The sequence below is a fragment of the Xiphophorus couchianus genome, chromosome 8, assembly GCF_001444195.1.
Source record: "Xiphophorus couchianus chromosome 8, X_couchianus-1.0, whole genome shotgun sequence".
Classification (NCBI taxonomy): Eukaryota; Metazoa; Chordata; class Actinopteri; order Cyprinodontiformes; family Poeciliidae; genus Xiphophorus; species Xiphophorus couchianus.
Window position 1 is genome coordinate 13737989 of NC_040235.1, and position 13294 is coordinate 13751282.

General features: G+C 39.5%; 1 protein-coding gene across 2 annotated transcripts; it reads right to left on the minus strand.

Moving 5' to 3' along the window:
- Nucleotides 1–1367: 1367 nt before the first annotated feature.
- Nucleotides 1368–12574, minus strand: rnf208 (ring finger protein 208). 2 transcript variants are annotated; one of them, XM_028024983.1, is made up of 3 exons: nt 11919–12574; nt 11666–11807; nt 1368–3483 (listed from the first exon to the last, which is right to left on the minus strand). In XM_028024983.1, exon 3 carries the CDS (start codon nt 2510–2512, stop codon nt 1736–1738), a length of 777 nt encoding a protein of 258 aa, XP_027880784.1. In that variant the 5' UTR covers nt 2513–3483; nt 11666–11807; nt 11919–12574; the 3' UTR covers nt 1368–1735. The 2 variants fall into 2 exon arrangements, with proteins under 2 accessions (XP_027880784.1, XP_027880783.1); XM_028024982.1 differs by lacking the exon at nt 11666–11807.
- Nucleotides 12575–13294: the final 720 nt, after the last annotated feature.

Genomic DNA, 13294 nt, shown 5'->3' on the forward strand with positions numbered 1-13294 from the left:
GATAAAAAAAATTCCTAGAAATCAAGATGGGGTTGTGAGAACGCCACAAAATGGCAGTTAGCAGGAAATGTCAGGATATGTACTTTCATTATTTATTTACAGCCTTTGTACTGAGAAGAAACCAAAGAGAATATGCTTAAAAATGACATCCCGTTAGGTTTCCTTATGCATATCCTTATAGTTAACCATGTATTATACAGTTTCCTTAACATTTAATATTAGAAACAGGTATTATCTCATGAAACATGAGATATTATTAAACATGGCAACATTACCTTGCAGCAAAAATGTCCTGGGTTCAAATCCTAGTCTGGGGTTTTGCTATATAGAGTTTGCATGTTTTCCCTGGTCAGGCATGGATTCTATCTGGGTACTCCTGCTTCCTCCCAGAGTCCAAAAACAGGTTATGTTTGTTAGGTTAAAAGGTTCCTCTAATCTGTCATTAGGTATGAGGGTGTGTATGCATTGTTGTTTGTTTTGTTTGTCTCTGTGTTGTCCTGTGAATGACTAACGACCTGCCCAGGGTGTTCACCATCTCTTCCCCAATAACTGCTGGGTATAAGCAACCACCTATCTTTAGTTGCCTGTAAATATTAGCAGGAATTGGCAATGAATGGATGTACAATGCCATCTTATTAAACCAAAATAATAAAGGTCAAGGTCCAAGGTCAGAGAAGGTTAAAGCATTGGCACAAAACCTCCTGTGAGAGACAATTATTTTTTTTATGCGCAAAGAAATTAAGTACAAAACAATGAAAGCTGTGATAGTATCAATGGAGGAGAAAATGACAAGCACCCAAATATAATTCATTGACTTGAATGAGTTAAATTTAGCGTCATAAAATCAGCCAAAACCATTTGTCGTCCAAATAAGTCATACTTTCCATTTGACTTTGATTAGAAATAATTTAGGAAAATGTAGATTGAGCTTACGTATATAACACCAATCCTGGCATTAAGTGCAATTATTCAGATTATCTGACAAGGAGGCCTCTAAAGTCCCTTTGTAGATTTTCCAGGTGTCTCTCATTGGAAACAAAGCCAGAGAAAAACCCAGAACTCGTTGGGAGGAAATTGGCCTTTCGTCCTATGAATGGCTTGGATTACATTTGAAGGAGTTGGAAAATGTTGCAGGTGGTGTGGCATGGTAGGGTTTCCATCCTAGAGCTCATATTTCAGTAAAAGTAACTAAAAAACAAAGATCTCAGGATAGACAGACTATAGTAACATATTTAAGTCGCTCTTTATGGATTTATACTTCCTTTAAAAACCCATAAGAATGCATTATTAAAAGTATTTGATAGTTTTGTTCTACAATTTTCTGCAATTAATATATTTCAGAGCACTGAAAAAAAAGGCCGCTCAGAGATATTCTTTTCATTTATTTAATTTTTATTCTCCTAGGTTGGGGGGACATACCTCCCCTGGCATTCCCATGTAAAGAGATGTCATGACAAACACATCCAACCAAATGAGAGACAGTGAATATTTTTCCAGTCCATACATAAAATACATTTATTTACTTCGTACTGGATCACCAGCATCCATAAGTCCCACACAGTATCCATCTGTGTTATTAAATATAGAGAGATAACATCTATGAAGGGATTTATTTACTGTACATGTGAGAGAGGGGGGCTTGGCAGAAAGGGTTTAGCTTATAGATGAAAAGAGTGGTGTTGGTGGGGAGCAGCATCAAGTCTTATCTGCAGTGTCCTCACCTCCTCCATCTTGTCTACATGATGCCACAGGAGGACAACGGGTTGGCAATCTGGCAGGTGCAGGCTGACTGGCAGTATTGACGCACAGTCTGGTAGCAGCTGCGGTCGGCCTCCCCGCCCCACTGCACGGGCCCATTGGGGTCGGAGGGCAAGCGGCTCAGAATGCTGGTGTTGATGGCCAGAGCAGCGAGGCCATAGTCAGTGAACAGCACCGTTTCGCGCCGACATGTGGGGCAAGAGATGAACTTGTACTTGGGACATGATTCGTAGAGGATTTGCAGGCACTCCTCACACACCGAATGCAGGCAGGAAAGGATCCGCGGACGCTTCCCCGCAAAGTTGTATGTGTGACCACAGGTGGGGCATTCCAGGGGCTCGCACGGCATGACGGGGCCTGAAGATGAGGACGAGGAAGTGGAGGAAGAAGTGGAGGAGGAACGGAGCACGTACTGGTTGACTATGACATCTTCCATCTTGTAGTGGAACTGGTGGTAGCAGATTTCATTGGCACTGGTTTTGCGCTGCGCCAGGAAGCTGTGTTCCCTGCGCATCAGTGGGGCCGGAGGAGACACCATTGGCCTGGGAGATGGTGCTATGTCCAGTGTCAGGTCACTGCAGGCCTGGTTGACAATAATTTCACCCTCACCACCACCATCCCACGCCACTCTTGGAGCTGGGGCATACCGAGGTTGGGTGACTGGAACAGGGCACTCTCTGGGAAACTTCTCCGATTGGATGATCTTGACCGTGTCCATGGGGATGGCCAGCGGCTGACGCCTGAGGCAGGACATTCGCAAGGCTTTGGAGTTTTTAGATAGATGGGCTGTAGCTCTAATCAGCGCTGGACACTCCTTGCTCTTGCACAAGGGGAAGAAGATTAATATCCTCCTTTGAAGTCAGCCATTAGACGGGACATGGGGACGGATGGATGCCTCCATGTTCCCTTCAACGATCTCCCCTTCAAAGTGCTTCTGTCAGTCTGAGTGTCAATGAATGAAAGAACTCAGCCAACACTACATGTACCTCAAACTCTGTAACAGCAAACCTATTATAATATAAATAAACTTATAATTATTGTATATTATTTAACAGTCTAGTTCACAGAACTTGATAAATATTGACTATATGCAGTCAGATTTTTGTGATTTAACAGTACTTAGGTTGGTGTTCCTGTGTTCCCTCTGATATCTACAAAGTACACAGGAATTGTAAATACTTCAGCACTAAGATATGTTTTCAATCACTGCACCCAGATGGTCAATACACATACATACACAACACAGGTTAAGAATTTTTAAATTCACTCAGTATGTTGACTACAGGCAGTTCATAAAAGTCCAGAAGTATTAGCTTCTGTGACTTGCAAAACGAAACACATTTTTTCTCACTTAAACAACTATTGAACTTTGTGTGTTTTGGCTATGCCAGATGTTGACTTGAGTGTGTAAGAAAGATTTACAAAAAAAGAAAGAAAAAAGGCCCTTCTGTCTGTCTCTGCTGTTGCTCCAGTTTGATCAGAAGAGCTTGTTTTACCCCTTTTCTTAGTTTCTTGATAACAGTAGGGAGGAGGTCTTTTTTGTATAATGCTCCAGAGATGTGTTGGAACGGCTCTTTGAATTTTTCACAGGTGGGATTGACGAACTTCTTTGTATTTAAACTCTCAGACTGTCATCATAACTATGCAGAAGGGAAAATAACAGTTTTACAGATGCCTCTATGGTTTTTCCTTTTTCAGTGTGACAGATTCGTTTGGTCCATTTATCTGTGAAAAGTGAAAAGTGAAAAAGTGTTAGTTCTAGCTTACAAAAAACAACAACATATTGATAAAGTGCTTTAAACCTTTTTGAAAGATGTTATGTTGCAATCCCAAAAATCACTGTATTTTGCATGATCAATAAATTAGTTCATAATTGTAAAGAGGAAGGAAAATAATAAATATAACTTATTACAGAAATAAAATCTAAAAAGTGTGGCATTTATAGGTATTCAGCTCCCTTTCCTATGATTCCGCTAAATAAAATTTTGTTCAATCAATAACTTTCAGAAACCACCATAAAATGTTCCAAGTTTTAACACCACAAAGCACTTTTTTTTATTTCAATTTTTGAAGATGAAAATTTCATGATTAATAAAAATCATGACGATTTTGAAATGGTTTGTACTAATTTAATATGGTTTACTTTTGATTTTATAACTCACACCTGCTTTTTGACCCACATTGTAGCCTATTTAGAAATCAAAATAGGGTCAATAGAGTTCCTAAATAATAATAATTTAATTAAATTTCATCTTCTCCTGTGCAGTCAATAAAACACACAAGAGTGCTTTCAATAATTTTTTTTGCACAAAATAAAAAAGTAAAATGAAATAAAAATAAACGCTCTAAAGATCAAAACATTTTATTTTTAATAATTTGTATTAAGCTTGGGATTCTCTATTCTTTATGTAGCCCGGATAGTAAAAACATTAGAGATGAATAAGATAATAAATAGCAAGGATAAGTTCATTTATTATATCCTTTTATTTCAATTAACATTTCAAAGTTCATATAAAGTTAGTAAAATATGTTTGCATTGTTTAAAATAAGTTATCTTTACTTTGAGGGGAATTGCCAGCGAAAATTGTATTTTCCTACAGGAGCACGGTCTTTGAAGGTAGCACAGGTGGAAGAGAAAAAAACAGCGAAGAAGAAGAAGAAGAATTTGTTGAGCGAGAGAGGTGATAGCAGAGGAGGAGCAGTTAGCTGGTTTCGAAGTGAGTAAGATCAGACTTATCGTAAGGAGAAGTTATAATATACAGTATGAAAGTTAGCAGGACACAGTAGAGTTTCAACGAGAAACTGTCGGACTGTATGTTTGTTTCTTTGCCGCCGTATTTACTCGAGAGGTAGAGCGAAGCTAACCTAGCTGTTCGCTAACATGGGCTAATGTAGGCCGCTGTTTCGCTGCTAGAGTGGAACTTAAATGGCTACAGAAGATCGTTACCGGACTGGATAACGAGAGACGGACTCCAGATAATCACTCTGAGCGCCCACGTCGCTCAGAGTACCTCTGGCAACGTGGGAACTGAGGGCCAGTAGATGTGGAGCACGTGGAAACCACACAACTGCATCATTCCTGAACTGCCGTTTCTTCAGATCGCTTTGAGGTTCTTCTGGACACAGGACGAAGTATTGCCCGGATTCATCTGTGGAAAATCACGATTACACAAGGTACTGAGTTGTACTTTAATATTTTTGATCGTTGAGTGAAGAGGCTCTGGACCGTGGAGTCGGTGGGTCTTCTACATTCATGAGGATCTGAACAGGCCTGCAACGTAGGATATATTTTCTGCCGGCATTAGGTTTAGTTTTAGTAGTGGGTTATATAACTGGTGTTTTATACTGTATATGCAGATTCATTGTGCGGTTGGAATAATGCTCTGTTTTTTCTGTTTGCCTAATTAAAGGAGGGTTACTACGGTCTACTTTACATGGTGTGTAGTGTAATTTACTGTAGTATTGTTCAATGTTGAGTGATCCAAAAGCATTAAAGAGATGTTCATATTAAATAGTAGCGAGTATACTGAAGCAAAGAACCCAAAACTCACTTATTTACTAACATTGCTTAAGTGATGGCTACATTTACCTGATAACTCCCAAGATTTATAAATTTTGAAGCATTGTTGGCCTAAGTTATTCCAGAAGGCACAAAACAACCGTGAGGCAATGCTATTCCACGCTCCATAAAAGATAATCCACACTAATAATGAGACCTGAAAATATTTCAGGCATATTCAAGATGAATAATTTGTAATCAAGGCTCAAAACTAGAAAGTTTAGTTTGAAAAAGTACAGAATCTTTCAATAAGAACTATGTCTGCCTATGTATGGCAGGAGCTGACATCACTGGTCATCATATTTGTTTTTTTTTTTTTTTATCTTCCTTCCAGTTGAAAATTATGGGCTACTTTGTGTTGATTTAGCTCATGAAATCCACATGAGCTAAACATGACATGTAAAAATGTGAATATGTTTTACAAGCAACTGTAAATACATCAAATTTCCTGTTTGACTGAACATCTTTGTTTTATCGCCTCATACTGTAGGCGAGCATTTAATTAATTAGGGGAAAATGTTTTGTTCCATTTCCTGTTCCATCTTGGCCTCTGCTCAACTTTGCCTCTTTAAATACGAGAGATAATAGCCATGTAGCTACACTCTGGAGGCAGTCTGGGAGCATGCCGTTCTATTGACACAGCACATAACATTAATTTGCTGCCAAGTCGGAAGATTATAATCACAAATTGCTCAGGGTTGGTCTGAAGTAGTTTTAAAGGGCAATTACTTTGTGTATTTCCTTGTTCTGTCAACAAAACGGAAAGACGTAGAGTGAAAACAAAACACATTTTCCTACAATGAAATGTCTACTGACCATCTTAAGCATGTGTATCAAGGCATTGCAATCTTTGTGAAAAAAATGTGATAATTTTACTATTTAATATGACTCTAGGGTAAATTATAAAGCAGTGCTTCACCTTCTGGCTGAAGGAGGTTTCTTGCACAAGACAGACAAAGTTTGTCACATATCTATTAAAGAACTGATGAATGCCTGGCTACCTCATCATACAACCCCACAAATTAACCAGAAAACAAAATCTTTTTATGCTTCAGCTACATATACACAATATTTCTCAGTTTTAGTTTTTTATGGATTTAATAAACTTTTAAATAAATTGGATTGCAGAGCTTTTCTTTCTCTTGAAAACATTTTGGTCTATTAATGTTTTGATTCTTTAGAAACCCATGATGAAAAACCATGTATAATTTATTCCATTAACTAGAAATAAAAAAACAACATTTTTCTTTTTGGGGGGGGCGTTGAGAACAAATTGATAGATTATAATATTATGGTTTAGTCATTTGAAAAATCAGCAGTGCTGTTGTTTGTCAGTACAAAATGTAGCATCCAGGGCTAGACTAAAGAAAATGTTAGATATGTGTTTATAATATATGCTCCATTTCATCTGTTTGTGATGAATTAGTACATGGAACAGCAACTTCGATATGTTGAGAAGAAACATCGGCTCCTAGTCGCAGAGCATCTAAATATAATATAAGAAGCCATTTTTTTTGTTTCTCTTTACCTCTGATTTCTTTGACCACAAAGAAAGAAATTGTATTTAAATTTTTTTTGCATTATTTTGTATTTAAAAGTGTAATTCAAATGTCCATTTATTGTTTTTGCTTTTCTCTACTGAGAAAATTCAGGAACTAAAACATGATTATGAACACAGACATTTACTTTTTATCTTACTATTCTAATAATAGAATAGTAAGATAAAATACATCAACTGTGAATATGCAGTTGATGTATTTTTCCACACTGTGTGGAAAGGGCAGGTAATTGTGACATAGTTGTGGTGCTGCACTTGCATTTCTTCCTGTTTGTTGTCAACACCCAGCCATCTCATACAAACTGCTCCGGTTTTGCTTCTGACATGTGTGGGAAGAGGTCACAATCTGTGCGGAGGGTTTGTGTCATACTCTGAGTGGGCAAGTGAAAAAATAACGAACGTTCAGATGAACATTTTTGACTTGACCAAAACAATAACTGCCGGATAGCGACTGGCACGATTCCCATTCTGTGCTCGGCTGTCGACAGCGATGATTCATTATAACGCACTGAGCAGAGGAGGTAACCTACATAGTGACGAAGAGAGACGGAGAGAAAAAAAGACAGAAGAGATGAAAACCAGCGCAGGTCCTGCCGTCTATTTATGGTTTGTTTAGCTGCGCACTTCTCTGTGGTTTCCTGCCCCCAACCTTTGCTGAAGAGTCACACTGAGTGAGAAAGATCCCCCCTTTCTCAACAGACGGAAGTGCTTTGTGATGAAGCAAGCCACATTTGACAGCTTCTCCTTTCCCCCCCATTTCTTCATTAGTCTGTTGACATATTTGTTCACTCGGGCATAAACCGCTGTTTGCAAGCTCCACTCAGAATTTTACCAATCTCTCTAGCTCACAAAATGCGCCCAAGCAGCAGTGCAGTGCTGGAACACTTCCCCAAAATAGCCTGTTTCCCTCTCATCCTCTGGTGCACACCATGTGCAGGGCACACAGAGGAAGCTTTCATGCACATTTCATGAGGCTGGGCAGAATAACTAAGCATGTAGCATGACTTTTCTGTGACTTTACCATCTTGTATGTGTTGAGGATGAAGGTAAAGTTATACAGTACAAGTGAGGTTATCTTTTTCAATCATAAATAAAACATGTGATGTCTACGAGAGATGCATTGATCAGTTTTTTTATCAGATTGTTTTAGCATTTGTCCTACTGACTGGAGTTGATCAATGAAAAACTGGCCAATTCATGAATCACTCACAGATCCATGAATTGAATACAAAATGTTGTTATGTATACCAATAACAATATTGGCACTAAATGCCAATGTTATTATTGGCATTTAACAACATTTAAACCATTTTGACATTAAAGATGATTAAACTCCTTTATGAGGTTTGATTCCATTTAAAGCAGAAACCTTTTCAAATTTGAAGCTTTGATTAGATTCATAGATCACTACAGCCTTATAGAAACTTAAGTGTGGCTATATCTCCTGTTTAGATTAAGTGCTTCTCTTTATGTTTGAATTTCCATTTTACTTGAATCTACAATCTGTACTAAAACTAGATGCTGGATTAAATTTGAGGTCAGTTGTCATGTGCTAAGAAATACACACCGTCCAGGTTGTCATGTGGGTGTTAATTTGGCACACAACTCCCACCTTCAAGATGAAGAAAACAGATTCGCCCACAAGACAAAAAAAAACTCAGGATCAGATTTACAAATACAAGTGAGAGTTACAGGCCCTCACATTCATTGTTTTCACATTGTTTGCCACACCCCATAAAAGCAAAGGTTTACTCTCTGTCATACCTTCAGAGGGATTTGAAACATGAGTTTTGATGTTATTGATGAGTATTAAAGAATTTGTAAAAATGAAAAACGCCCAGAAATCTGTACTAAATTAAGAATTGGGATTTATTTCAATTGAGTTGCAGGAATCAAAACTTTGTGGCTGATTTTGTCCATGTTTCTGACCTCCTGTTTTCCTTATATCTGACTGATTTTAGCTGTTTTGAACTTTTATTTTTAAAAAATAGTATTAGAAAATATAAGAACAGCAATACAATGATTAATTTAGAACAAAGCCAGCATGACCATCCAACTTAACTTTCACCATTTCACATTAGCAATTAGAATCAATAGTATTACTAAAACGGCAGTCTTCCCCTTTTTTCCCTACTAAACTCTGAAGTATTAAAAAAAACTTCCAAATCTAGCATGTTTCTCATCAGGAATTAAACCTCAAAATTCTAAGTTATAAAACAAATTTTCTGCATTTGATGTAACCTTCCTGTTGTCTGCTGAAGGCTTAGCTTTATCTTACACCCAGAATGAATCTGCAATCTCTTCTCACAGTCTGAGATCTTCAAGTCTGAAGAATTGTTGTTGATTCCTCAAAGACATCTCAAGAACAGAGGTGATAAATCTTTAGAGTTCTGGCCCTTGGATAGTGGATTGGTTTGCTTTCATCTTTGCAATGTCTTAATTCAGTTGAGATTTTAAGAAGCACTTGAAAACTAATTTATCCTGACTTTTAAATAGTTTCTTGCTGTATAACGTCATAGGTATTCGGATTTCTATTCTTTATTTTGAGTTCTTTTGTTATTTGTTTTCATTTTGAACCACTTTGAGGTTTTTGACCTGTAAAAGCAGCTGTGTAGAAAAACAAGTTTACTTACTCACTTAGGAATATCTCCAAGTCTGAAAATAATATCTTCTCTTAATTAGCTTCTTTCATTTCTGTATCTCTTGATTTGATTTCAAAAGACCTCACAAATGGTGCAATTAGCTATCGTTGAATTTTCTTAAGTAACTGCGCCAACACTGAAGAGTGTTGTTGGTTATATGAAGCCATCAGTGGCTGGAAGGATATCAGATTTTTGTGTTTTGTTATTATTATTATTATTGAGGTCAGATGGGATCAAATGGTTGCATGTCTATATGTTAAGAAGATGAATACAAACAGTTTGTTAAAATAAATTGATTGTGATTATGCCTAATATTTTGTTAATAAAGTCACCAGACAGCTTGGGAACCCATTGAGTCAGAGAGACGAAGCAGCTAAAATTCCCCAATAATTTGGTTACGGTGGTATGAAAATGACTGATGATTGATGGAGGCAGCTTGCTGATGGGTCCGCTTCAGAGCTGCTTCCTCCTAGTCGATGAAGGATTATATAAAGAGCTCATCTCTGTACATCCTGTAAATGGCTCCCCAGTGTTTTACTGTGTCCACACCATGGTGGGTCATCTTCCAGCAAGAGGAATTATTACTAATGAAATCACTTCAGGCATTTGACCTCGACAAGAAGGAGGAGGAATTGACCACAGAGATGTCGGAGGAGTCACTCTCAGCTGCAGATTCCTTTTACAATTAAAGACACACAGAGTTGCATTCACACACACATGCACACATCCATCCTAGAACATTTTTACCCTCAGACAACTCCATCATGTACAGAGCACCACCCTTTTACATTCCTCCAGAGACAAACAATCTGATAGCAAACTGATGGGAGACGATAAAAAATTAGTATTTTTAAAGGCGCCCAGCATGTGATGGAGCGGAGGAAAAACACCAAGCAGCATTCTTTTTGATAAAGAAAACACCACACATGTTCCCTAGAGACTTTCACACGCATTCACTCACATTCACAGCTCTGCCCCGGTCAGCTCTATCACACAAGACGGAGTCCACCTGTGTGGATGGGAGCCTGTGTCAGGGCACCATGTTCTGAATGAGTCATTGATAGGAGTGTGCATGAGTATGTAGTCTCCCTGTCAATCAATTATCCACAGAAAACTGTTTGTTTGTTGTTGTTTTTTTTATCACAGTGTCATCCTGGATGGAGCGGAGGATATGGGCATTTATGCCCTCGATGCAAGATGACTGCATTATGCCAAGATTGTTAGCTATGAGGACATTTGAATTTGTTGTCAAACAGCTTTCTGGGGAAGACAAAAATGTCAACAAATCTCTTCTCTGACCTATGTGAGCTATAATGCTGCGTGTTGGCATTATGTAACATGTAATGACCTTAGCAGGATAAATCCCGTGATTTACTTCATGTTTTTCCATCACTGGATATAACTAAAGTCCGATGATGAACAGGACTGACTTTATGCTAAAGTTGTATAACCCTTTGCCCTCTTGCCGATTTTTCACACTTCCACTGTATAATGCCGTCCAATATTTATGTTTTTATCTTGCCGAGGTGTTGATTTGAATAACAGTCTGCTGTCATTCATGGCAGCAGACATCGGCCATTTTGCCTCTCAATTCATTAAAGCCAATTGCTCTTTGTTCTCGCCTGTGTTGTTCCCACGCCAACATGGCAGAGCTGCACATGCTGCTAAAAAAATAAAAGCATGAACAACGCATCCCTCTTCCTGACACAGACTTCATTGAAGATTTATGAGGAAAAGTGCCCAGGCTTTTCAATAACGGCCGCGGCTCGATCGATGAGGGCAAATAATTAAGGATGTCTCGTGCAATTTTAAAGTGGACGGCATTTGTGAGACTTTGCAGAGGCAAACTGCTCGGGTCTTTAGGCAACGAAGCAGCTGCTGCCGCACACGGCTTTGCACAAATGGGAGGGGTGCCGTTTGGATGAAGCAGCAGTTATGCAATAGCAGCGTGGTGCACAGGGCGCTCTCACTGCAGCGCCGATGCTTGGCCATTATGGAGATGCATCTGTGCCTGCTGACAAATACAGAAGAGACTATTGCTTCCCCCCCAACTCTGCTATCTGCCTGGGCAGTCATCTGGAAAATGTCACAGTAGCCCACAGGAAACCCTCTACACATTATCTACAACCAAACTCACACATGAGCTACCTCAAGTCATCGTTTCCGTCTGATAGGTTTTTCATCTCTGCCGATAAGAAGCTGTGGCTCGGTGGGCGTGATTGGTTTGTCTTCAGTTTTACATCAGCGTGTGAAGATAATGCCGTCGACCCAGATCGACATGATGAAACATCTGAGCAAAACATGGCAATGAGAAACCAAAACAAAACACAAGCCTCCTTCTTTCCCATGTTTGTACACATCTTCACATTGAAAGAGATGTAAAGCTTTGTCTCATTCTCACCTGTCCGCTTTACGTGGTTGTCATAGTCCAGTCGTTTGCTGCCTCAACAAGCTGTTTGTGTTGGATGACAAACTGCTTTGCCTTCTTTGTTGCTTGGGTGAGGATGCTGTCTTCCTCTCTCCTGTCCGTCTCTGTTCTCAGAGCATCAACAACATGGAGGAAATGTTAAGATGGAGGAAGCTGTTGCAAGGTGGACACGTCAGTCTGCTTTCATCAAGCTCAGCATCATCGGCTCTCTGGTTTCGTTCTCCTTCACTCTTCCGGTCTTTTTCCTTCGAGTTGGAGCTGAAATCTTTCTTCCCGTGTCCTTTTCTCCATCCCAGTTTGTCTGCTTCTATTCACACATCATTTATCTTATTCTGTGCAGAGACCCAAGCTTCTTCTATGTCTCAAATGTCGCCCCAGTATGTCCTCCTTTCTTTTCACTGCCTCCTTCTTCTCCTCTTCAGGTGAGCCTCTGTCTTCTCCTTCTCTCCCTCTCCCCTGCTGTCATCCCTCAGCTGGCGTTCATTACTGCTCTTTCTCCTGCACAGTCCGCTCAGTCACACATGCGCAGTGTTCTCACACATGCATACATGCGCACGCACATACACGCAGACACACACAGTGCTCTGTCTCCTCTGTGCTTCTGGCTCAGTCCTTATTCATGTAGTTTATTCTGCATGCCCGCCCCCTCCTGCCTGCCTCTCGCTTTTTCTCACTGCAGCACTCACTGCAGTGCCTCTGCAGGCGGGATCACGTTTGCTCGTTGCCAGAGAAAATACTTCAGCCAATCAGGATGGTACTCCCCACCCCCATCTAAACACACAAATGCATACACACACACAAACCCTTTCTGAGATGCAAAAAGAAACCAAAAGCAATGAATCATACTTTATATTCTGGCATATGGTAAAGCAGCACCAGCCAGGCACACGGAGAGCTTGTGAGGCTTAGATAGGAGACACATAAGCTTACCACCTAATGGGGTTTGTATCAGACTGGACACATTGAAAAACAGACCCAGCATCTCCATCACAGACAGCATTTATCTTTCCTAAAGCCTGAAACAAAATTTCTCAAAAACCTCAAACCAGCACCCTAAGCTCTTCTCACAGATCCAAACATGCAGGGATGTTGCATAACGAGAATTTTGTTACGTTTTGTATCCGCTCAAGAAGCTTTGACACCGACAGAACAAATAATCCCGAGATCAAAGTGCAACAAAAACAAACCAGAATTAAAACATATGAACATCCGTTGCATAATGTCATGAGTGACTGGAAAACTGAGCATCAGTTCAGAGTTTCAGCAGTCAGTACAATGAATTGGTTCTATAAGTTGCTAAGATGTTATGGGGGAAGGGACACAGCACACACTCATCATTGCTGTAGCAT